General features: G+C 46.4%; 2 protein-coding genes across 7 annotated transcripts in view; one reads left to right on the top strand and one right to left on the bottom strand.

The window, feature by feature from the left end:
* LOC138249583 (uncharacterized) overlaps positions 1–11,435 on the top strand; it is a 42,199-nt gene extending 30,764 nt beyond the window's left edge. The window contains exon 5 of the mRNA XM_069203526.1: positions 11,098–11,435. Coding sequence (XP_069059627.1) covers positions 11,098–11,435 — 338 coding nt within the window. The remainder of the gene's footprint in view (positions 1–11,097) is intronic.
* CAB39L (calcium binding protein 39 like) overlaps positions 1–27,102 on the bottom strand; it is an 803,103-nt gene that overhangs the window by 533,885 nt on the left and 242,116 nt on the right. The window lies entirely within an intron of this gene.

Raw genomic sequence — 27,102 nt, 5'->3', positions numbered from 1 at the left:
ATATATATATAACCTACATTTCCATAGAAAAAGCGTTTTTTGACTTACCTATATTGGCAGTGATTCTTGTGGTGCACGCAAAGGTACGGGTGATCTGCGAAGCGAGGGCCAAGAGGGGGGGCGGGGGGGAGGAGAATCAAAAAAGTTGGTTTGCCAAGTTAATTCCCATAAGACCTTTAGACACGCCTACAACCTGAATCACTGGATGGAATTACACCAAATCTGGCAGAATGCTAGATTCGGTACCCATATTATGCTTTCACTTATTTGGTGTAAATCTGTTCAGTAGTTTTTGAGAAATTAAATGGAAAATAAATGTGTATATCTAGGGACGCGGATCCTTTGCGAAGTATTCAGAAATAATGATGAGCTTGTGTTGGGAAATGTACAGCTCTGATTAGATGCCAACATTTCAAACCAGGAAGCCGAGTCCCACAAAAAAAGTAAAAGAAAAAAGACAAGGGGCCAGTGCTGGGGTCCCACACGGACAAACTCCCCCCCCCCCCAAAAGTGCTCATAAAAACACTTTGAGAAAAAATATAATTTGATGAAAAATTTAAACACAAGCCCCCGGGTGGGCTAGGTTCCGGCAGCATTCACAATTTCTATGCAGGGAGGGGTTCGAGGGGGGATATGCGCACGACCGTCCTACAGCCACAGGGACTACCACCTCCCCAGATCTAAAGACTTGAGCAATGCGGGAGGGGCACGTAGCCCTCATCGCAGCCCCGGGAATAGACCACCTCCCCGGGGTACTTTTCAAAAACATTGTAGGAGGGCCGCAGATGCTGGCAGGGAGACAGGGGAAACTGCTGTCACAGAGAGGGAGCTGCTATAGGTCGGGGGGGGGGAATACAATACCCCTCCCCCCAAAAAAATTAATATTTATGCTGGGCCCTGCGGACAGGCCATGCACAGCGCAAGGTAGGGTGGTTATAGGGGTCACCTGAAGAGTCTGGCCACAGGCCAGGCCCTGCGGCCAACCCCAGCTGCGGTGGTGGTTGGATTAACGTATAGTAACTATAACTTGCGACCTCGCCATGCAATGGTAATTCCCTCACACATTATGGCACTCATGACATCTTTGATATCATTAATTAATAATATTAATGTAATATTTGCAGTAAAATCTTTGCTGAAAAACTGTGCATGGCAGGGGTGCGAGTTATAGTTACTGGTGGGCATACGTTATAGTTACTTGGGATAACAAACTATAACAGGTGAACTTCTATGGTTTTATACGTTTACAATGTGAGTATAACTGTAACATTCCTGTAGCCTTTGTTTTTTCAAGTGAAAAAAAATAAAATTAATATATATATATATATATATATATGTTTGAAATAGTTATAGGTAATACAATTTTTTCCATAGACAGAGCATTTTTTATGATGGCAATACCTTTGGCGTCCTTTGACAAATATTCACGTAACATTTTCAAAACTAATACAACACTGACTTTAGCTAGTGTCTTGAAAGTTTCAGGGTGATCCGTCAAGCAGGAGCAGAGAAAGGGGGTGGGGTCCCAAAACACGATTTCCCCGCTCTGTGTCTTTGGGGATTTTGTGCAGTTTTTATACACAGCTACAGCACTAACCACTGAAAAGAATTACACCAAGTGTGGAAGGAAGCTAGATCTTGGTCCGCAAATCGTGCTTTGTGTGATTTGGTGTAAATCCATTCAGAAGATTAAGAGTTATTTAAGGTTAAAGAACATAGATATATAGGGACGCAGATCAATCAGCGGATCTCAGAAACGCAAGACTGATTGTGGTCACCATTTAGTTTTTGGGGGGGTTTTTTGCGTCCAATCTGCTGATTCTCCGCTGGGCTCAGTCATCCCATGTAAATCCACGATGGGTCCAAAGATCCAGAGAAAAATTGAAAAAAACAAACAAACACCCACAGCATTCAAACCCCATGCTGCGCACGGCCAAAGCTTGGGTGCATGCAAGACGGTTGGCCACAGGAACAAAATCAGGGGATTCCTTTTGTCATAGAAATTATGGTTAGTGCTTTAGGAAGAACAATTAGGACATGTTTTAAGCGAGTTCTCAAATATCGTTCTCTTTTATTTCATTAAAACATTCTAACATGTAGACTGCTGCTAGTGTTGAAAGTGCATGATTCAGACTGGCAGTTACTTCCCTGGCGATTAGCAGCCTACAGTGTTCTAATGAGCAACTAGAGTGCAAACACTTTGAATTTATGCCAAAAAGGTGGCACATCTGAACACCATCTTGATGGAATCGAAGTGGAAAACTGAAAGCTTTTTCCACTAAGAATATTGTAGTAAATGAGGGGATTAGGGAGCTTCAAAACAAATAAGTCTCCCAAGATGGCCACTACAGAAAAAGAGAGCCAAAATGTAGCACAAATGTTATCCATATGTAGTGCAAGTATAGCCCAATTACAGAAGTGTGCAAACACTTGATGTATTTGTTTTTTTTGCAGTTTTATATAGTGCAGACTTTACACAAAGGTACTGGAGTGCTTTACATGGGCATCAGTTACATTACACAAGGACACATTCCAAAACTCAAACCTGGTTCCCCAGTTTTAAAGTCTGCAGCTCTGGCCGCAACGCCACATCCTCTCCCTAAGTGAAACATATAATCAAGTGATCAACTGGATAAAAAAACATAAAGATAGCAAATAATTTAGAAGTGTTTTGTCACTATTTGAGAACTCAGACAATATGTCCTCATTTTCGTTTTTTAGAGCACTAATCATAATTTCGATCGAAATAAGGCCCCTTCATTTTGATAATTTCTAAAGAAAATGCTTTAGGCATTACAGCTTTAATTATCAGCATGACACCAGCCGTGCCACACTCTTGTATTAATATAGAGTGGATACAATCTGGTTGTGTCCCTGACTTCTGGCTTCCCACAGTATTCAAATGAACAGACTCAGATAATTGAGAGCAGGGAGGAGGGTGGAGGGGCAACAAGTTGACCATGCTGGGCAGGCGGGAGGGGCAGTGGCAGCACAGCGGACCCATTGAGGGCAGGGGAAGGCGGGCAGGGGCAACAAACAAACCGTGCAGGATAAGCAAGAGAGGCTGTGGCAATAAAACAGACTTTAAGAGACAAAGGAAGAGGCAATGGCAGTACAACCATACATGCCAACAGATACAATTCAGGCAGGAGACTCCAAATGATTTAACTGGGACTGGGCCACCAGAGTGGGAAGGGGGAGGGGAGGTTCACATGGCTCCAGCTCCAAATCAATCTGTTTTGGCATTGTACAATGGTTATGTATTGGGGAGCGCCACTATTCTGTATGCCATCTTTAATACTTGCGCTGTTTTCTACTGAACAAACTCGCTCAATGGGAAAGCGGACTACGCAGGGGTTGAACATGCCATTAAACTGTGTCATATGTAATGCACGAGGTCTCAACAACCCCGTTCGCTGAGACAGGTCCCTTATACCTAGAACTGCACCAGATCCAGGTTGCACTACTACAGGAAATCCATATAGTTCCACGTACATGCAATTGGTTTGCCCCCCACCCCCAGTGGACTGCTGCCCTTGTACTCTTCCTAATCCTGCAGAGTTGCCACCCTCATGAAAAAGGTGTCCCTTTTAAACTGTTAGGCTATCTTGTTGATGTCCAGAGCCACTGTGCAATTGCCTAAGCATCATCACAATTACATTGGTGTCTTGCTATTAGTCAAACATAGACAACCCCGCCCTTTTTGACTCCCTCTAGGGGAATATACTCCCAATAAATTCACACTCTTTGATATTGGGGGGGGGGAGAAGATTTTAAGTTTAAGTGTGTGCTCCAGGAGCAAGTTGACAAATCTCGTATTCCTCCCAGCTACTGAAGCATGAGCTTTGCGCACCTTAGGTAAACTATACAAGATCATAGCTTGATAGACATCTGGAGAAAAAGACACCCTGACACTAAGGAGGGCACATTCTACTCTCGGGTGCGGGGGGGCTGGTCCAGACTGGACATTTAGCTGGTAACCTAGGGTGTAGGTACCTGGGTACAAGAAGTCACACATCTGATGCACAACCTCTCTGGCCATCCACCAGTGTTTGAGGCTGAAATTGCCAAGAGCTGTTGCTGTCAAACAAATATGCTGCCTTCCCCCTAACACACTCCTAGACCTCGTATTTGTGGAAGAGATTTAGATTGAAATAGCGGACTTCAAGCGTAATGAGGTCACAGTGGAATCAGTGAGTACTGTCTGGAAGGCATTCAAGCTTCCTATGCATTGCTAAACATAGCGGTGTTTGGCGCACACTCCTCTGTGACCTAGAAAGATTAGAGACAGAACTCAAGACCTTCACAGGGGTGCTAGCTCGGAATCATAATTTTGCAACTCTGGAGTAGATTAGAACAAAATTGTCAAAGTTTGAGGCAGTGGCCCTGAGGCAATGTAACTACAAGAGCAAATATGAGAAAGCCAGAGCCCTCTCTCTCTCGATCCAGGTCTGGATCCAGGTCTCTCTCTCTCGATCCAGGTCTGGATCCAGGTCTCTCTCTCTGGATCCAGGTCTGGATCCAGGTCTCAGTGCAGTGGGGGTCTTTCTTCATGCCACTAAGGCACTTGATTCCCTAGAGTGAGATGATCTATTTCCCATACTGCACAGAATGGCTTTTCCCTCAAACATGATCTGCTAGATACAATTACTGTACACGCAACCTATGGCCAGAGTGTGTATAAATGGGACCCGTTCTGAGCCCTTTGACCTACCAAGGAATACTAGGTAGGGATGCCCACTTTCACCCCTCCTATTCGCACTGGCTGTGGAGCCCCTGGCAGGCGAACTCAGACTGTGCTGAACTCATTACACTTTGCACTATACCAGTTAAGATATCCTTCTCTCACTCTGTGCTATTACCCTCTAACTTTGCGACCCCCAGTGTCAGCATGAATGTCATACTGTGAGAATTTACTACATTTGAGGTGCTTTCTGGGATTCACATTAATTGGGGAAATCTCAGGTCTTCCGGCTGATTAATAACACAACACACTTCACACCAAATTTTCTCCTACGCTGGTGAGTGACTGAGCTTAAGTATTTTGGCATATGTGCTGGTAACTGAGTGAGCTTAAGCGTTTTGTCATATGGATCCATTAAGATAGGGAAGTAATCTAGGGGCGTAGCCGGAGGTGTTGAGATGGCGGTAGAACTTTAGGTGTGCTCTGGACCCCTCTGTCATCTGGCTCTATCCAAACCAATCACCATTAGCCCCTACGTGAGGAAGAATGGTGCTGTGCGTCCGGAACCCCCTCCGATTCACTGATGGGGCCGCAGGCACACTAAGGCCCAGATAACAAGCCTTTCTCACAGCACAGTGTACACCAAAATGGCAGATGGCGGCTGCTGATACCCTGAAGAGACTGCTCCCAGCCCTGGAAGAGATCACCATCGGGGCCCGGAGACATTGAGGGGTGCCCGTAGGTGCCTCCCCAGGGACAGGTGCCTCATACAGTGAACTCTCCCCGGCCTGCAACCCAAACTGACTGCCCACTGCCAATCTGTGCCTTCCCCCTTCAGGAGACTGATATGCAGGGGTTGAGAGGCCTGCTGGATCACTCCGAAGTGTGCCTACAGAGGATGGCGGGCCCTGGCAGCTGACACCTGTGGCCTGCAAAAAGTCATTCTACACCCACACCTGCCAAGTGAGAAGGCTTGGACCTGTGCCCCAGTGTCCCCACACCCTTTAAGGAGTGGCTGCGTGAAATTGGCCGCAGCTGGTTGGAGTCACACTCTCTCCCTTCAGGAGACTGGAATGTGGGGGTTAAGAGTCCGCCAGATTGAGCCGAAGTGTGCCTGCAGACAACGCCAGGCCCTGCCGGCTGCCGCTTGCGGCCTGCAAAAGAACAATCTGTGCCTGTGCTTGCCCTGGGCCAGCCAAATGAGGAAACCTGGACCTGTGCCCCGGTGGCCTTGCATCCTTCACTGAGCAGCTGGTGTTACAAAAGGCGGGAATGGGCCCCCGATTTTGCAGACTGGTCCAATCCCTAGATAGTAACCCTAAAGCCAGCGTCCAGATCAATGCCACTCTTTCACACACATTTTGCATTCGCAGAGGAACCCGCCAGGGATGTCCTCCCTTCGCTTTGGTAACTAAGCCACTAGCGAGAATGATTAGAGAAGATTCTCTCCTTCCTGGCTGGATATGGGCTACGTGAAATGAAGATCACACAGCCCTCTTTGAAGATGACGTCCTCCTTTACCTGGGAAACCCAGCCATAAGCAGCCCCTGCTATTTCCATCTCCGATGTTTTAAAGTGGCTTCTGGCCTCTGTATGAACCATCTGAATCGGTTTTAGTGCCTCTGACACTATCCCGAGCCTGCTTTAACTGGCAAGAGATAGTGCTTATTCGTCGATTAAGCTTTAAATATCTTGACATTTGGGTGACACTCCTCCCAAACCTTACCAGGTCCTTCAAACATACCGTTGACAAGAAAAACCAATGCGGATCTGACGAGGTGTCAGATCCTTCCTCTATAAATGTCTAGGGCTGTGTAGCTCTCTACAAAATGATGATTTAGATAAGATTTCAGAATATCCAATCCCCCTACCACGCAACTGGTTCCGTTCCCTGGACAGAGCGGCTTCAAAGTTCCTCTGTCCTGCATTGAGATCCAGTCCTGTCAACCCAGCCCATACGATGGAGGGTTTGGCAAGTCCAACTCCTTGTTGTACACGATTGGTTTAACGGGGGTGGTTGGACCTGGCCTATTTGCTTGAACTCACTCAACTCGTTTTCCACAGATTATGGATTTGCTCTATGGCTCCGCAGTCTCTAACAACATTACCTTGGTGACCAAAACAATGTTCCTACCCTGGAGATCGGCTTTAAGACACACAAGATGGGCTAAGACTATTACACAATATACACCACTTTGGCATTACACATGGCTGCATGAAGTAGCAACATTGCAAGGGTTTGGCAAATGGGTATATCCCTTCTGGGAGATGTGTGGGTTGGATCGCATATGTGATCCTTTCTGGATCTCTGTATGGACTACCAGTTTTCCCACACACACAATTTTACCAGTATCTTCAACTCCGACACGTCCTCCACTCACATCTTCCACACACAAATTCACTTCCGGAGTACAGTCCACTTGAAGCCAAGCTTTTTATTGGGGCAATGGGGGATGGAGGGAGGGGTCTCCCACATCTATATAATGCTGGTGATGAACACCCCTGGTAACTTGGCTCACATTAGAAGCCGATGGGAAAAATGGGTGGGCCAAAGCCCTAATGGCACCCAGAACCATAACCATGTCCTCATGCCTACGACTGGTACAAACGTGCTATCTATATGAAGCATATCTCTGACAGGCCAGGCTCTACCCCACAGGGCTGCTCCCAGATACCGCATGTCCCTGTTGTGCAGGAACCCCTACTGACGTTTACCATATGACCTGGATATGCCCACCTATTTACAAGTTGTGGTCTGCAGTAGTGAGTGAACTCATTGAGGTACTGGGATGGGTGATCCCACTTTCCCCCCAGATATTCCTGTTGAGAGTGATAGATGAGGTGGGTGGCACATGAGCAGAGTGAAATTTCCTGTGAACGGCCCGGATGGTGGCCAAGAGAGACATTGCGGTCAACTGGAGACTGCCCATCACCCTTCAGAGATGGCGCCGGGAAGGTAGACTGGTGGGCGAGACAAGAGCAGCCAGTTTCTGAGGCCCTGGGCTGTCCTTGTAAGTATGAACTACAGGACCCTGAATCCAATAAAACTACTGTACTGTCACCTGATGAATGCATATTGGTGAATTTGTATTATGCTTGCTCAACTGTGATGATACATTGTTCCCCGAGATGGAGTGTGCCACTACTGACCTCGTCCATAAAACCCAATAAAAATGTGTTTATCAAAAAAAGATAGGGAAGCAATCTTAAGAGGGAATTATGGAACTGTGCTTAACATTACTATTGATCAGATCATGCAAAGGATCTAACTGTCACTGTTTGCGAGGCCTATAGAACCAAGTAAGATAGTGCCACATCTGAAACTGTTACATCTATTTTTAAATATACAGCTCCTGATCATGACAGCCTTCTTCTCTTTGTTGAGAACCCACCTGATTCACGTGGTATGGAAGGGCAAACAGCAGAGAATAAAATGGGAGACAATCATATTGCCATTCCACCATAAGGGTTTGAGGCCCCAGATATGGAAATGTACCAGTTATGTGCTCCGGTACAATTTGCCTAACACTGGTACCATTCTGCTTCCATTCCTTCTCTATTTGGTTGTAGAAAAGGACAGCAATACCTTGGTACCCCAAGTGACTTTTATAGGGACACTAGCATGCACTAATATTAGAGATTTATCGACAGTGGGTTGCACAGCGACAGCATAGCAACAAATGTGCAAAAGGGCGGGGTTAGTGCTATTGTACACCCCTGCCTTCCACTAACTAGCCTTTTACCGCCCTGCTGCCAGCTACACAAGACACTTGGGATATTGTGCTTCAGGAGAAGGCTCTTCTTACAAAGGCAGCCTCTATTGGCAGGGAGTTTTCCTTTCCTTTATTTACTTTATCTGGAGTCCCGCCACTCCACAATGGATACATTTAAACATTGTCTCCGTAGCAGCTACAAACTTGCATTCCCAGGTTTTGCAAAAGAACCCCCTACTCTCATCACATTAGATTGATTATTGGCAGCCACCTCCATCCACCAAACAACAACATACAGAGCAGTCCAGGATGAAGCAAAGGCCTGGCCTGGAATTTGTACTTGGACAGTTCCCCTTGGAGCAGGGTGACCTACCAGAGGTTAGTCAGAGCCCAAAGGAGGAGCTGGTCCAGTGCCAGCCCTCTTCCAAGGATTCTGGAAGTGCTGCCCCTGCAGTTAGTGCAAGCAGGCCCCAGAAGAAAAAGAAGTGTAGGAAGGGTGGGCAACGTTTAGCTAACGTTTGGTAAGCCAAGGTGATTCTCCTCACGTGAGGAAGAACTCCAAAGTTGGCACTTGTGAAACCTAACCTGACCCACAAGAAGTCCTGACTAATCATGCAATTGTTAGGCTTGAGTTGGTGGCTCCTCAGCTAACAGAAAAGAGGGTGGAAGAAGGGTGTTTGCTACAGGATGTAGTAACCCCGACCTATAAAGCAGAAGACAAGCACCTTGAACCCCAAGAAAGTTGGTAGTGTTAGTGAACAGCAAAAGGGTGGTTCTGGTCACTGACAGCTGTTAGTGGCCTCTGCTGGGTAGTGTTAGCCTATATGGCTGCACTGTCTTTGGCATGGTGGTCCAACCCCATGTCAAAAAGCAAGCTAGGCTCCCTGACCCTGATGGCCATTGTGGGGTTACTCCATTTGTGGGTAACCTCTTTGGATAAGCTGGGAGTTGTCCGGAGCTGGACACCTCTTATCCCAAAGAAAGAGAAAAAGCAAATGAAGAACATTTTAAATGGGATCCTAACACTGATGAGGTGGGTCAGCTCCCCATAGGAAATGACATGGACAGTAGGATGTGAGGCAGGGTAGGCCCTGCAACCATGCAGCCTGCTCCCTTACCCCCTTACTATTACTCGCCTGACAGACTAGGAAGACTGGCTGAGCCTCCTGATCTGTTGGCTGGGGCAGGGATGTGGGAGGGGGGTAGGGAACTGGATTCTGGTTGCAGTAACCCCCCCCACACTTTTTGCATGTTTATTTTAGATACAGCTTCAACTGAAGTGCACTGGCTCCTGTTCCCAGTGCCAGTGTTCCTTCCCCAAAACAAGACACCCCAAGTGACCAGGCCCTTCAGCCCCCTCTGAGTCCCTAATAAATGGTACCACTGGTACCTAGGGCAGGGGTACTGATTAGGGCCAGTCAGAGCTGCAGCACAACTTGTGCCATTCCGAGGGACCCAGCACTAACATTATGCAGACTGCCATTGCAGGCTGCATGACAAGGTGCTTCCAGCCACCACAGACTTGTTGCTGGCCCCCTATGGTGAGAGCCAGCACTCTCGAGGGCCTGAGACACAAGCCTACACTGGGCAGAGGTGTTACCTCCTCTCCTAGGCAGGATGGACATTCCAGGGTGGGGAGCTTCTAAGGTCTTGCCGTGTTTGTAATGCAACCGAGGTCTCTCCAGATGGTGGAGAGGACCAACCCCCTGTCCTCACCCCACTTTTGGCGACAGCACAGGTGGGAAAATTAGTTAAATTAGGAGGAGTGCCCAGGGCGTGTCAAAGATGGCGATCGGAGGGCAGCTTCAATCGGAGCTGCGCTCGGTCAAATAAATATGGTGCTCCTCAACATTTACTGGATCTCTCCACCCGCTCTTAACCACCCCAGCCCTCCCTTGCCAACTTGGGACCCAGCGGGTAGCTGAAGTGGGCACCGCAGAGTGTGAGAAGAGCAGAGGGACCGTCATCTGTTTGGCCGGGCCCAGGGACGACCTTGTGACAAAGCCTATCGGCCCTCACGGGGTCTCTGGCTCCTCAACAGAAGATGCGTGAAGGCACCCAGGGGCTTTCCTACAGCAGCGGCGCACCCTGAGTTCAAATCTGATCTTATTTAAGCAATCGGATTTGACGCAATTACAGTCCGCGAGGAACCACTGACGCCATCAGCATCGCATGATTAAATGGCGCACTAGAACGGGTTCTGAGATACGAGGCACTGCGCTACCTCGGGTAGGCACAGAATACACTTTGAAACCCTGCATCTATAATAGTATTGGTGCGGGCATGCTATACAGCGTCAACTCATACAACCCAGGAGCCAAACAGAGGCCATCATCCACATGATAAGACGTACATCTGTGCCATTCTGTTGCCCCCAACTCACCTCTTTGAACCGCACGGTGAGGTGAGTGACGGAAGGATCGCGAGTACCCTGGATGTTGGTACAGTATCTGAGCACATCGCGCTCCCATGGGGGTGGACCCTTTCATATGTACTGTGGATAGTAAATCCAGTCTGTGAGTTGCTTACTGGGGGGGATCCCGCCATCAGGAAGCCAGATGGTAAAATTTAAAACATCAAGGATGTCCGCTGTGGTGACAGCTACTTCAAACACTCCGCCCCCAGTGTCGGAGGGGACAACTTATGCCCTGCAACAGATGGATGCCACCCTCTATAATCATACTTCTCAATTTTAAAAAGTTCTGCAAGACATCTTAGACAGCAAAATTTCCTTAGAAACAAAAATTGATGACGTAACGCAGGACGTTAACTTACTTCGTGGAGACCATCGCAAACTGTCTGAAAGAGTTGGCAAAACAGAATCAGACATAGCGGCAACTCGTCCAATAATCCAGGAACTGCAGGATCACATGAGACAACTGAGTACAGAGGTGACCTCACTACAGTGGAGAGCTGAAGATGCAGAGGAGATCAAGGCGCAACAATATCCGATTAGTGGGGTTTCCGGAACGAGTGGAAGGTCCCAACATCAAACTGTTCTTGGAAAAGGGGCTTACAGAAATGGTTTTGCTGGATAAAGTTCCAAATTTCTTCTCAATAGAGCGGGCCCATAGAGTGCCAGGCAGACCGCCTCCACCAGGTGCTCACCCAAGACCTTTGATAGCTCGCCTTCTTAATTATCGTGACAGAGACCTGGGGCTCCAACCTTTCCTCACACATGGAAATTCGAAGATGCAAAAATTACTGCCTACCATGATTTTACGGCGGGACTTAAAAAAAAGCGCAATTCCTTTTTTATGGCAAAACAACATCTTTGTGAGCATAACATCAAGTATGCCCTGCTATATCCAGCAAAACGCGCGTGCACGATGGTGCAAACATTCATATATTCACGTCACCTGAGGACACTTGGACCTGGCTCCATGCCAAGGGCCTGGCCCAAGCACCACACAAGGCGGACACTGAGGGGCAATGGTTGACCCCCAAGAGGAAACGCAAACATCGTACAGGTCTGGGGGCTAAACCCACACCAGCACAGGTTGTGGAGGAACAGTCCCAGGCATTGCTTGAGGCTACACAGTTCACGCGCAATCCATTTGCAACACTTCAGGAGTCCCCGGACTCGGACCCCGAACGGGGTGATCACAGTGACTCTAAGGACTCTAACCATGGTCTGCCACTCACTCCTCGATCAGCTGATGACCTATGAGGCTAAACTCCTTCGTTAAAGTTCAGTGATCATCAGGGACTACTTGCTCAGCCTCAGGGAAGAAAAGTCGAAACTACATGGAGCCTCAGGTCGCCTGCACTGAAATAGTTTCTAGGGGATTGTCGGTCCCCGCAGATAGATGGAGTTATGTATTTGTTTTGCAATTTTAACATCCACACTATCTCACTGTGGCTGCCCTATAGTCTGCAACGAGATCTTTATGGCTCGCACGTGGAAACTGTGTTCCATAAACAAGCGTGGAGTGGCTTAAGGGTCCACCCCGCCATCCTGTGAGCCGAGCGCACAAGCCAACACACAAGGCCCTTACGCCCCACAAACTATACCATATGGACCAGTTTACCCTTACGCCTGATCACAGGTTACATTGTTATAGCTTAATGTTGTTTGTAAAGTGTTGTTTCAGATCCCCTTTAGGCCAAATATTGTCCTTATTTTTGTATGTTGTTTGTCCCCTGTTACTGCGGCCATTCCATGCTAGCGAGATGAGAGTTGGGAGGGACCGAAGATATAGGGGTAAGGGCAACATATCACGTAGGGTGCAAATAAACCTTATCAGCATAGAAAAAGGGAGGGTGAAAGAGTCCCTATGGTAGTCTTGGACTCCTATACATATATGGCTAGACAAGTGCAATACTTTAAAATACGCTATAATGTGATTACCTGGAACGTGAGGGGTATGGCAATACCACTCAAGAGACATTGTATTCATGCATACCTGAAGCGACATCAAGTACATATAGCCATGCTACAGGAAAGACACATATCAGAAGCCACCTTTAAGAAACTGCACTCCAGGTGGAAGGGGCAATTATTCGGTACTGTGACATCATTCTTTGCGTGAGGTGCAGCAATATGGGTTGCACCTGGAGGGCCCTACATGGCAGACTGAACACACGTAGATCCTAACGGTCGGTATGTTGTAACTGAAGGCCATCTAGATGCTACACCTTTGACACTAGTAAGAATATATGCACTCAATGCCAATCAGGTGAGCTTCTTGAACACACTGACACCCGGTCTGTTTCGGGACCCAGCTGGGGACAGTTTGTGCGGTGGGGATCTCAATTGCATACCTGATGTTGTACTAGACCGGTCCCTCCCCCCGCTGCCAAGTGCGCCAAGCAGGCATATTTCCCACGAGTTCGCAGCCTGGAGGTCAGAAAGCGGATTATACAATTTATGGCGGGAGGGGAAACCAGTGGAGTGCGAATACTCATTTTATTCCCCGGTCCACGACCTGCACACTAGAATAGACTTGCTGTTGGCACCAGCGGCCATGATCCAAAGAGTACAAAGTTCTGCATATATGGCTCGCACCACTGTCTGATCACTGCCCCTTGAGGGTGGGTCTATGTTGGGGCCAACCTCATGATCCCCCTTTTCGTGAGGAACTAACCGAATGCATATTCACATATTTTGCACAGAACAATAATTCAACATCTCACTGCGCCACTGAATGGGATGCACCCAAACTAGTGATACGCGGCAACTGCATGGCTGCTTCTCTGGGTGTTCGACAGGCACTGCTCCATGAGGTGACCACCTTGAAGGCTAAAATGTGAGAGACGGAGGTGGCTGTAGCCAACAGGACGGCTGACCCTGAGATTCTTCGTGAGATACGAACCAATTACAGGGAAGCCGATGCTCCGCTAGGCAGATAGGACTACAGGCACTATATGACAAGACAGTATGTGGAGGGTGATAGATCGGGCCGCTTACTTGCGTGGCTGGTTCGAGACACGCCACAGCAATCCCCCATTGGAGCAATTAGACTGGACTCAGGGAAAGTAGTCAACACATAGGGGGCCATAAACACAGCCTTTTACACCTACTATTAATCATTGAATGCGGCAAACCCCGCACCCACACCATCGGCAAATGTCTGCCTTTCTAGACATGCTCCCTCTTCAGCGCCTACAGCCAGAGCAAATAAATGCACTAGATGGCCTCATTCGTTTAGAGGAGGTCTGCACTGCTTTAACCCAAATGGCCCGCAATAAGGCTCCAGGCACAGACGGACTGCCCGTTGAATACTATACAGCACATTCGAACCACCTTTTGCAGCCCATGCTTGTCATGTTCAACGAAGCGCACACACAACGGGTCATCTACCGTAGTCACTGCGTGAGGCCCTCATAGTGGTCCTACCCAAGGCTAGTTGGGATGCCTTAGATGTGCGTTCTGATCGCCCACTCTCCTTATTAAACATACTCTGCAAAATCCTGGGGAAGATACTAGCTAACAGACTTCTCCCCTTAATTCCTCACTTGATACATGAGGACCAGTCCAGTTTTATCCCCGGATGGAGCACCTTCCTGAACATCAGGAGACTGCTTTGTCTCCTTCACAGCACCACAGGGACGAGTCGCTGCAGCGTGGCCATAACCCTGGATATTGAAAAAGTGTTGATACCCTAAACTGGGATTTTCTCACCACAACCCTACACAAGATGGGCTTCAGACCAGGGTATATATCCTGGATCACCACTTTATATTCTAACTTAATAGCTCGAGTGAAGACAGGGCAAATTATTTCGGACGGATTCTCTATACACTGTGGCACCAGACAGGGATGTCCTCTTTCTCATTTATTGTTCGCAATAGCGGTGGAGCCCCTGGCAGCCCAACTGCGCCAGAGTGCACGGCTGTGGGGCATACCGGAACTTCATATTCATCACATCAATCCCCTATACGCGGACCATGCCTTAATATATTTATGGTACCACAAAACCTCCATACCAGAGGTTATGTCCCTATTAGACTCCTTTGCTGAAATCTCAGGGCTGAGAGTCAATTGGACCAAGTCCTGTATATTCCCATTATCACCTGTCCCCTTGGATATGCAGCCAACCCTCCCGAGCTATCACCTACCATGGTGCCACACCTCCTTTAAATATTTAGGGATACAAATATATCACTCAATTAAAGGCCTGAGGGAGGGCAACATCGATCGGGCTCTTCGTTCCATACGAGGCTCGCTTTCCTTCTAGGGCTCACTCCCACTATCACCCATGGGTAGAGTGGCCATAGCTAAAATGCGGATTCTTCCTAGATTATTGTATTACTTTGCGGTGCTGCCAATTATTCTTCCCCATTCGCTTTTTAAAACACTGCAGAGTTTATTAACTTATTTGCTATGGGGGAAGGACAGACACCGTGTGGCACTGACCACGACGCAGTGTTCACAGGACACTGGGGGCCTTAGTATGCCTCATCTTGAATTCTATTACACTGCAGCACAACTGCAATGGCCGCTCCAATGGATGGGGGAACATCGAACAGTGGAACAAACTGTCATATCCAACCTCATGGGCCAGATGCCAATATACACATGGTTGTCTGACAAGACATGACCCCCTCTTCGAGGCAACATACTGATGGATGCGACCAGAATCTGCTGGCTAAGATACATTCACTGCAAACAGCCCAACATACCATACTCACCGCTGAAACCAATCTCACAGTTACCCAAGGCCTGTATCAAGCTTGAACACCACAATATTGTTCCGTGGCTGGTGTCAAATCTTGAGACGGTGGGAGACCTTTTTTCAGTGGACACACTAGTAACGTTTGACAAATTGAGGGACACTAAGGGCCTACACGCCGGTACTTTAACATATTGTGCAATACAACACCAACTACAAGACACTTGGAATATGGGAGACGAGGAACCACAGACATCCAAGGTACTCACACTGATGTTATCAATAACTGAAACCAAAAAAGTGATATCTAGGCTGTACAACACCTTGTTAGTTACTGCTTGCCCAAGCTTGGAGTCCAGTCGAGGTCGCTGGGACGAAGTAGTCACTACCCCCTTATCGCAGAAGTCCTGGGCAACAGCGCTCTCTACTGTCAAACGTGTCTCACGCAAACCTAGGTTCAGTTATAGACAATTTCATTATCTACATCATTCCTATCTTTCCCCGTCTCCAATTAAGCGCATGTTTCCCAAGATGGAACCTTCATGTTCCGGCTGTGTGGCACCAGAAGCAAATTTTTACCACATGGCATGGGACTGCCCACCAGTATTTACAGCCTGGTGACAAATAATTGAGTCTACGGCCAATATAACTAACCATGTTCTAGTACCCAACCCAGAGTCCTGCCTATTAGGTTTACGACATCAAGCTAAAGCCGACAAACTGCTCCACAGATTTATTGATCTTAAAATGTATAACATTCAAACGACTTATAGCAACACATTGGAAAGCGTCCTATACTCCAACTCATATCAAATGGCTACAAGACTTATTACAGTAGTCCCAGGCGGAGGCATGGACACTACGCCTACTGCAGGCCAGATGCTTAGCGAGAGGTGGCTGCTAAGTCTGGGACACTTTTATGGTAAATATAGAAGCCAAAAATGATAAACAACCCCCATGAACACATAAGTGCATCTAAATCCCATCCTGAAAACAATATATCACCTTGATTGGCCAAGTACTCACGTTCCTCTGACTGAAGGATTCCTAATAATAACACTGCATTAAGATGTAATGGACCTATGTTAACAGGATATTGGTAAAATCTCTACCCATGAATAACTAGCATGACAACGCACTCCCCTGCCTCACATCTCCCAATATAAAGGGATCACAAGGCTTACAGTATGCAGATGATTTATACACTATCCTCTTCCGGGACCCATGTTCATATATATTTGTGATAAATCACTACTCCCGGCACCCCCTATTAATAAAGTATTATTGGCATTGCAGCACAGTTTAATTGAACTGATTTTTGTAATGCTTTTTCCTGTTACTTTTTATTATTGCACTTCAATGCATAATTGAACTAAACCTAATAAAGAGATTTGAAGAAAAAAAAAATTAGGAGGAGTGCCGACTTCTTGCCAGTCCCACCCATTAGGTGGAGGAGCTCAAGTGGACACTTTTAAATTCCTCCAGCTTGTTTGGAAGGAATTAGGCCACTAGGGTTAAGGTTATGCCCACTTCCGAGCAGAAGTGGTCATATAAAGGGTGTAGTCAACCTAAAGATGAGCAGTCCATTGTCTACCACCTGGCACTCCCTGTAATGCTCCTAAATTCAGTATTTAGTTGGCACCCCTGAACCCTCGAACTCAGATTCCCGACGACCTAAAAAGAACTGGATGCTACAGAGTAACATCATCAGAGAACACTGCAGATACCAACTGACTTAGCCCCAGCCCTACCGGCCAGTCTGTGGCCATCGATGATCCTGTACCAAAAAGAGGACCTGTCCTCTTGGCAGCCCAGTGACCTCCAAAGATTTGGCAGGACTGCCTGCCTTCGACAAAAATCTTCCCCCGAGAACAGCAAACCTGTTCAAGAAGAAATCAACTTTAAAAGAAAAGAACTCTGCCCTGAGGAAACGCGAAACCACGCTGGACCCACCTCTGCATTCGACGCCCACAGCCAGAGTCCAAGTGGCCCACTGGTCCTGAAAAGGTTCCCCAGCGATTCTGAGTCCGAGTCCACCGTGGGCTGACCCCTACCGGACTTTCTCTTAAAGCCTGCAGCCTCAAAACAAAGACTCCTCCTCACCCCAACCTGCTCGGCAAGCTGCTCCAGATGACAAAAGACACCCCTGTACCCGGAGCCCCTGGGTCTTGGGGAGCTGGACCACCAGTGTCCCTATGTCCCTTAGCATCAGAACTTACCTGGAAAGCTGTTTGTTTTCTTTGTTCAGCCTCCTGGCTCGAGTCCGCATCCTTTTTTCAAAACCGATCTCCCCCACTGACTTGCATTGGGTGCCCGACACTGTGCCACTAAGGGTGTACGTTTCATGCTGCCCTTGTGGCCCCTCTTGTGCTTACCTCAAGGAGATGGAACCCCTGACTCCACTTTACTCACCTGTGAGCAGCACATCTTCGTTCACCCCCCTAGTCTCCATTGGTTAACACTGGACATCCAACTCCAAAAAACTTCATTCTTGTTTTTCTCCCATAGGTAAACACTGGTGAACTGAAAAATTGCACTACAGAGTATTTATCTTTTAACAACTGCTTACCCTATAAAGAAGTTATTTCGTTCAAAGCATATATAAAAGCAAATGTTATTTTTCTAAATCGGTCTTGGATTTATTCATTGAGTGTGTGTCTCATTTATTGTCTCTGTGATTACAACAAATGCCTACCACAACTCCTTGATAAGCCTAACTGCTCACCCACACTACCACAAATAGTGCATTCGTTCTATATACTTTTGCCTCTGCAATACCAGTTGGGGATCTATCAGACTCTCTGCACAGTGTACTTAATTTTAGATCACAATATAGAAAGCCAACTTCATACATATATTATACATTCCTGCACAGTTTCTACCATACTCCTGCACGACTGCATACATTCAGACTGCACAAAGATGGCCACTACAGTAGATTGGAGATACTTGGGGCAGGGTTCCTTCAACTGGCTTGGGACTGTTCAAATGTATCCAACTACTGTGAGAAGATTATCAGAGCTAGATCTCAAATGATTTATGAAGGGGTAAATCGGAAGCTGCTAGCAGCCCTTTTGGGCTCTGTCAAAGATATAGCAACACACCACATAGGAAATGTGTAGCACTACTTCTTTTGCTAGCAAAGTGAGTGGAGGCTTGTAGATGAGGTAAAGGGAGGAACCCAAGTTCAAGCAGTGGCTCTCTGATCTTGTGTATTGTAACCAACAATTTAATATATAAGCTGAAATGTTACCGCCTGCGTAAAGGCCTAAAGATCTATGGCAGTCCTGGCAGTCCTTGCAGTCCTACTTGATCACCCAACAGGCAGGCTTTAACGGAATGCGGGAGAGGTTGACCCATAAGCATGTGGATAATCAATCGTAGACTCTGAGTAGCCCACTCGAAAGGAGACAGCTTATTCCTACTTCCTGTTCCCTTCTTTGCCAGCTATTACTCATGGACACTCCATGGTTGGATTGTGTTAGAAATGGGGTCTTTGGTTGGCAGTCAAGTTACCCCCCTGTCCAAGCAAGGGCCCACACTCTAGTCAGGGTAAGTCACACACAATCCAAATTATCCTGTGTCCACCCTCTGGTAGCTTGGCACTGAGCAGTCAGGCTTAACTTAGAAGGCAATGTGTAAAGTATTTGTGCAATAAATCATGCAACAACACAGTGCAAATCCCACAAAAATACACCACACAGCTTTAGAAAAATATAGAATATTTATCGGAGGTCAAAACGATCAAGATTTGATAAATACAAGTCGAAATATCACTTTTGAAATGATCAATAAAGTCTTTAGTTCTTAACAAGCAATAAGTGTCTCTTGCAAGCACAAAGTACCTGGTTTGAGTCTAAATTGTCCGTACAGGACCGCAGAGGAGGAGATGCGTGGAAAACGGGGAGGTGTGTGTCGGTTTCTCGGGGTGCACACACACGATGAGTCAATGTTTTTCCACGCAGCAAGGGCTTTGTATTGATTTCCGGCACGCAGGCTTGGATCCTCTTCAGGGTATTTGGAAGCCCTGGGGATGATGCAGAGAAATCCTGGGTGTGCGGGACAAAGCCGTAGGAGCTGCGTCGATCCGGTGGGCGATATGGGGAGATTTCTGTTGCATGGCAGGCGCTGCATCAATTCCTTTTTCAAGGTAGTTGGTCTGCGTCGTTCCAGCTCGGCAATGAGTCATTCCACGGGGCTGTGAGTCGAAGTTCCGGTTGCAACGCTGGTGCTGCATCGATCTCCACTTGGGGAGCCGGGCTGCGTTGTTCCGGTTCGGCATGCAGTGATTTTCTCGCTGCGGTGCAGGCTGTGTGTCGATTCCGGCAGGGTGTGCGTTGATTTTTCACCACACAAGGAGTTCTTTGCAGAGATTAAGACTTTTTTGCCCTGAGACTTCAGAAAACAGGAGGCAAGCTCAATCCAAGCCCTTGGACAGCACTTCTCAGCAGAGCCAGAGGGCAGCAAGGCAGCAGGGCAACAGCAAGGCAGCAGTCCTTCTCAGAAAAGCAGTCCAGGTGAGTCCTTTGGGAAGCCAGGCAGTTCCTCTTGGCAGGTTGCAGGTTCTGGGGCAGAGGGTCTGTCCCAAGAAGTATCTTGAAGTGTCCAGAAGTGCCTGCAGAAGTGTCTGAGATGGCAGGGTCAGAGGCCCTGTTTAAATACCCAAATGTGCCTTTGAATTGGGGGAGACTTCAAAGAGTGGCTTAGAAGTGCACAAGGTCCTTTTTCAGTTCAATCCTGTCTGCCAGGGTCCCAGTAGGGGGTTTGGCAGTCCATTGTGTGAGGGGAGACCACTGTCCTTTGAAATATAAGTGTCCACCCTCCCAGCTCAGGAAGACCCATTCAGTATGCAGATGTGTGAATGAGCATCCTGTGTTTGGGGTTGTCTGAATGAAGTGCACAAGGGAGCTGTCAAGTAATCGAGCCAGACATGGATTGGAGACAGGCTGTAAGGCACAGATGGATTTGAGTGTAGAGAAATGCTCACTTTCTAAACGTGGCATTTCTAGAATAATAATATTAAATCCAACTTCACCAATGAGCAGGATGTTCTATTACTATCTCGGCCATACTAAATATGACCTCGTTACTCCTTTCAGATCAGAATCGAACACTCAAACAGTATATGAGGTTAGCCCTAATGCTATCCTGTGAAAGGAGAAGGCCTCACAGGGGCGTAAAACAAATTTAGGAGTTTTACACTACCAGGATATATAGAACACACATGTTCATGCCCTGCCTTTTACCTACACAGCACCCTGCCATAGGGCCTACCTTAGGGGTGACTTATATGAAAAAAGGGGGAGTTTAAGGCTTGGCAATTACTTTTAAATGCCGGTGAAACTGCACACACAGGCCTTGCAGTGGCAGGCCTGAGATACGGTTAAGGGCTACTTATGTGGGTGGCACAACTAGTGCTGCAGGCCCACTAGTAGTATTTAATTTACAGGCCCTGGGCACATGTAGTGCACTTTGCTAGGGTCTTACAAGTAAATTAAATATGCCAATTGGGTATGAGCCAATGTCACCATGTTTTAAGGAGAGAGCATATGCACTTTGCGCACTTTACCACTGCTAATCAGTGATAGAGTCCTAAAGCAAGCAAAAATGAGGTCAGAAAAAGAGAAGGAGGAAGGCAAAAAGTCTGGGGGTGACCCTGCAGAACGGCCATTTCCAACAGCTTGTGTGGTCAATTGTGAATGTAAGAACATTATGCGGCTCACTCTCTATGTTCTGCTTCTGCTTTTTTCTTTGACTTGACTTGAATAATCTTGTTGTTCTGCACACTGTTTTGTAATTTTCAGAATACAAGCAGTAAACAAAGTAAAAAAACAAATAGAATATACAATCTCTTTACGCAATCTTGAGATGTACTATTTAGTTGTCCAGCTGGTCTGGATGTGATGAACCTCATTAGCAATGAGGATCTCCTGCAGGAGCGGTCTCTCACCTCAGATCGCAAAAATGATCAAAACCTTCTGAGTTAAATACACAAAAAGGTTAGGACTAGCTGTGCCCCGCTCTCAAAATTTCCCACTGTGGGCATTGCTGCGACTGTGGTGGAATTTCATGCTGGACACGGGTTGGGAATACCAGTCTGGGTGATCTCTACACCACTGAAGCGCTTCTTACATTTGAGGACCTCATAGGAATCTACAATTTGCATACTGATCAATTTCTGATGTACAAAGCCTTGACAAACGCAATAAAAGAGACATGGGGAGATGGTGTGACTAAGCCTCCTAGATCTGAGGAGGTGCCTACTCTTTTGACTCAAGAAGTACAGTGTAAGACAGTAATGCGTATGCACAGACCACTAGCTCTCACCTTTTACATACCCATGGCCACACTCAAAACAATATGAGAAAGGGGGTTGGAAGGACATTTCTGATAAAGAATTGATTAGGATATTGCAGGAGAAAACGATGTTTCAAATACACACAGGTAACTAACTATACAATTTGCATTTTACCTTTCGCTCCCCAGCATGGCTGATAAAATGTACTGGGAAATGGTGACGACATGTCCCAAATGCAAGACAGATACAGCAGAGATCTTTCACATGGTTTGGGAATGCCTCATCATCCAACCATACTGGTCATAAATTCTAACTCTGATAATCAACTTAAGTGCCAAACATCTAGACGCCTCTATTGCAATCTGCCTGCCAGGTAGGTATAGCAGTCCAACAAAGGCCTAGAATGCATCTAAATGTATAGACTGAGCTTTGCATATTAATAAATGGACCATAACAATACCGTGGATGGCACAAGTGTCTCCTTTTGTCTCAATATGGCTACAGGATTTAATAAAATGACCCAATATGGAGATAAATGTCATGAACACATACAGCGACACAGAAGCACTGGAATGTTCACCACGGACTAGGACACTATCCTATGGCGATGCAAGCCAAGACCAAGAAGGTAACACTCTGAAGAAGACAAGTGATATTATGTGACTGTACATCAAGATGATGCCATGTTGTGATACTGTTGCTGAAAGGAGGGTGGAAAATATCCCATTACATTGCTGGTAGTAAAAAAATCATCAGTGCATAACGGGAATCAGCCTGGATGGGAGGTATAAGGTCCCGGCAATGTTGCATTTGAAGATATCAGATGGTTGGAACACAACCATAGTGAGTGGTGTCAATATACCTTATGAATATTATTGTAAATATAATATGATCATGTTATTGTTGAATATTTGTTACCTAAATGTTAACAGCTCGTTTTACTGAATATCTGTAGGACATACAGAAACACATCTACAGAGTGAATATTAAACTTCTGTAATGTGTTGACATGCAATTTATGCGCTGAATTAAAAATCTAATAAGGAGCTATTAAAAAAATACAATTTATAAAAAAACAAAACTGTCTCTGTGAGGAAACTTTCAGTACAGTGCATCATTTGTAGGGGACGTTCCTGAAATCGTAAAGAAACAGGACTCTTTTTGTCAGTTTTTAATGTATACCTACCAGGCTGCAGTTTTTCATCTTATCATACACTTTCATTTTTTGGCAGATGCTGCAATGAAGGACTGAAATGGGTTGTTTGGAGTGTTACAGGATTTATTCAGGTAAAGAATCACCTCTGATAGGATCTTAAAGGGTGCTGATCATTATATGGACAATTGCACCCCGCATTTATATTTAAATGGATAGTACATCTATGAAAAGTGCTACGGGGTTCATGCATGCAGGGGGGAATTATTCTAGCGTTTATGACTCTCAATGAAGATCCTACAATGCAGAATGTATTGTTTAATTACGTTTTGATGGATTCTTAAGTGTGGGGCACAGACAGAAGTACAGTATGAAGCCAGAATTCATTACTTGAATACATTACTCGGTAGGTTGCCTTTTCTGGACCACAGATGTAGCTAAAAACATTTAACAACCGAAGGGTACATTCCATGATCATGTAAGACAAGCACTGGGCCAGTGCTACCAGGTGGAAGAAGCAGTGTGAGTCTGTATATGGAACTGTTAAGCAATCTATTTTTTTGAAAGAGCAGAGTTTTGCATAAATGTGTTGAGGGTGCAGAAAGCTGTTCTTAATATTTCAAATCATTAATAAATCTAAATCTAAAGTCCTCTCATAAAGGAAGATGCAGAATACATTTGCACACAAACAAACTATGTTTGGAGTTTCTCAAAATATCCCTTAGTATCTATGCCAAAATCTCACAGGTCTGTGTGCCTCGGGCCAGTATCAATTACTAGTTATGAGTGCAGAAGAGCTACACATTACAAATCATTGCCCAGTCACAACAGTTTCTCTATTTTCACATCAGCGTCCAACTCCTGAACAAGGAATAATTTCAAACAATCCATTAAACATAACTATGGGCCTGATATAGATCTTGGTGGTATTGGCCCTGCTGCCTGTTTTCTGTTTGAAAACCTGTTGGCTGCCTCAACAGTCTGCCTGCCTGATTTAGATGTTGGCAGGACCATGAGCGAAACACCGCTCCTGGCTGGAGTCCCGCCGTCTCAGCCAGGAATCCCCAGATGCCGCAATGGCAGCATTGGTAATAGGGGCTGACGGCAGGACTCCAGCCACCTTTACTGCCGAGCAGATTTGGATGTGCCTCATCGCTAAGCCAACTGTGGTGGTCTGAACTCCACACCTGAGTTTGCGGATTGGAGGGGGAAGTGGCACAAAACAAATATTTTCCGTATTTCCACTTCTGCCTCAGACCGGACCAGACTGGACATCACCTGCCGTCGCTGCCACTGGACCATGGAGAAAACATGACCCCTCCTATAACCGGACTCGAAGGTAGGAATATTGCATGTACTGTTTACATTGTGTGGGCACTGCACATGAGCTCAGGACTTCTCTGCAGGAATATACATGCCAAAGGTATTTTTCTGATAAACCTCTGACATGCATACGTCAGGAACACATTTGTGTTAGTAAATGATGGGGACACACTGGTACAGGACACATGTCCAACACATACACAATTATTATGGTGGTTTCAGTATTCATTGCCAAATGAATGCTGGTATCACAATAACAATGGCATCACACATGTCACCATGTCTATGTGTGCACACTGCAAGTGAATTTGTCCCATTGTATTATTGTGAGTCTAGTAGTGCATGTAAGTCAATAAGTGTATGTGGGATTGGACTGCGTGGAAGAGGGAGCTGGAGTGGGTGATGCGGTTGTGTCTGCATGTCTGCCACATGCATGTGGGTTTGATGCTGTTGTGTATGTTTAGGTGTGTGTTGTGTTGCTGTGTGGAGTATCCAGGTGAGTGTTGTGTGGTGGCCGTGTTGTGATGTGTGTAGTTGTGCTTTTGTGTGAGTGTGCTTGTGTGGCTGAGTGTGTAGTTGTGTCAATTGTTGTGAATAAAGGTTGTGTGATCGATGTATGGCAATGGGTGTTTTCGGCATGTACATGCTGCACGGTGTTGGAATGGCAATGGTTTATTGTGTATATGTGGTGTGTTGTGCAGGGGAACACATGTGTGTGTGTCTTACCTCTTTTCAAATACCACTTCCATTGTATGAGGTCACTGGAGCCAGCGATGGGCTCCTTCCTCCACCAGTAAACTGCCTGCAGGTCTGTAATATTTAAATATGGTCGTCGGGAACCCACCAGCCTGACAACGGGAACCCGCCAGCCTGACAACTGGGTACAGCACTCCGTTGTGGCAGTCTGCAGCTAAGCCGCAATACACCTAAGTATGGTGGGTGGAACTCTGTCGACTGGACAGTTTTTTTGGGTCCACCGCCACAGCAAAGTGGCAGTAATACCTCCAAGATCTAAATCATGCCCTAAGTAAGCGTTATTACAAATACACTTGTGAATGACAAAATAACATTTCTCAAGGCTTAATATCAACAGACTTCATATACTTGTGATTGTTTCTCTGAGTATATTTCCAAAGAATGTAATTGTATCAGATACATTTCTTTACAGCATGTGACATATTCAATCCTGCTACGTGCTGTTAAAACATGTTGTTTTCAAAATAAATTTGTGGTACAGTAAGCCTGCCATCGAAGTAATGTCATAATCCCAAGATTTTAAAAAATGGTGCTACTTTTGAATGTATGTACACTTTTTCCACACGTTGGTATAACAATCAAGATGCGCTGTAAAGTATGGCAACAACACAAATAACATAATACAGACGAACCAAACTGTAATTGACGAATATGACACCTCAGTGTTGGCAGCCATCTTGGGACTCTGCTTCAGCTGAGTCCCAGACAAAAAGAATAAAAAATACAAGATGAGCCAAGGTATGAACACCATAACCCCTTAATCCCCTCAGCCCCCCAGAGCTAACAAGCATTTGTGAAGAAATTTATACTGCTAATTTGTGACAGGGTCGCGAATCCACGGTAAAAAAAAAAATTAAAAAAAATAAATAAACATGCACGGGCTCCCTCGCTTGTTTTTAAATGGGCCCCACGGTGGGTCAGGTCCCGGGGACACTCTTTTCTTTTTAATAGGAGGGTCATCCTGGCCCCCGACAGTGCCGGAGACCACTCCCCCGGCAAAAATGCTTTTATAATGTGGGGATGGCTTCCCCCACAGGCCCGGGGACCACCACCTCCCTGGGGCATTAATGAAATATGAGTGGGGGCTGCATGGACCCTCGCACCCCAGGGACCCCCACCCATGGACCAAAAATGCTTTTGTAATGGTAACACGGGGGAAGCCCGATGGCCTTACCCACAGACCCAGGGTCACCACATTCCTGAGGCAAAAAATGTAATATTAGCGGGGGATTCAGGATGCCCCCCCAGGGCACTAAAGAAATTGGGCGCAGAGGGGCCGCTCGGCCCCCCCAGCAGCCCCGGGGATCACCACCTCCCTGGGGCTAATATTAAATAATGTAAAGGGGGTCAGACCACCCAAGCCCCGGTGACCACCACCTCCCCGGGGCTATCTCCACATTAGAGGGAGGTCACCCAGCCCTACTCGAGGAACCACTGATGGCCCTGGGGACTGCCACCCCCCAGGGCAGGCTCCTGCTATGTCCCAGGGTGCCCACCCCTGGGACATAGCTGTTTGATGTGGCTTAGTTACCTTGGGGCACGAGTTATAGTTACTTGAGGTAACTAACTATAACTAGTGAATTTCTATGGTTTTGTATGTTTAACATGTGAGCCTAACTATAACGTACTTGTAACTTGATTACTTTTTAAGTAAATTTCTATGTTTTTTTTTTTTTAATTCTATTACCTAACTATAACATCCCTGTAACCTTTGTTTTTTTCTGTGAAAAAAAAAAAAAATATATATATATATATATATATATATATATATATATATATATATATATATATATGGTAACAACCCCTACAGGCGCAGCACCTCACTGGGGAATGTAGACTACTGCTCTGTAATTTAAAGGTAAGCACTCGGCTGGACATTACATGATTGTGACTGTTGTTCGACTTCTGAGTCCCCGAAGGCACCAATGATAAATGACAGGATCCGCTACAGATTTGTTCCAGTAGCCCCTGTCTGCCCTGAGGCCCCTCAACAGAGTTTAACACCCCCTATGAGAATGTGAGGGCCAGAGGGGTGCATCGTATACCGTTATAAACTTGGA

Source organism: Pleurodeles waltl, chromosome 8, assembly GCF_031143425.1.
Source record: "Pleurodeles waltl isolate 20211129_DDA chromosome 8, aPleWal1.hap1.20221129, whole genome shotgun sequence".
Taxonomy (NCBI): Eukaryota; Metazoa; Chordata; class Amphibia; order Caudata; family Salamandridae; genus Pleurodeles; species Pleurodeles waltl.
This window is presented reverse-complemented; position numbering and strand designations above follow the sequence as displayed.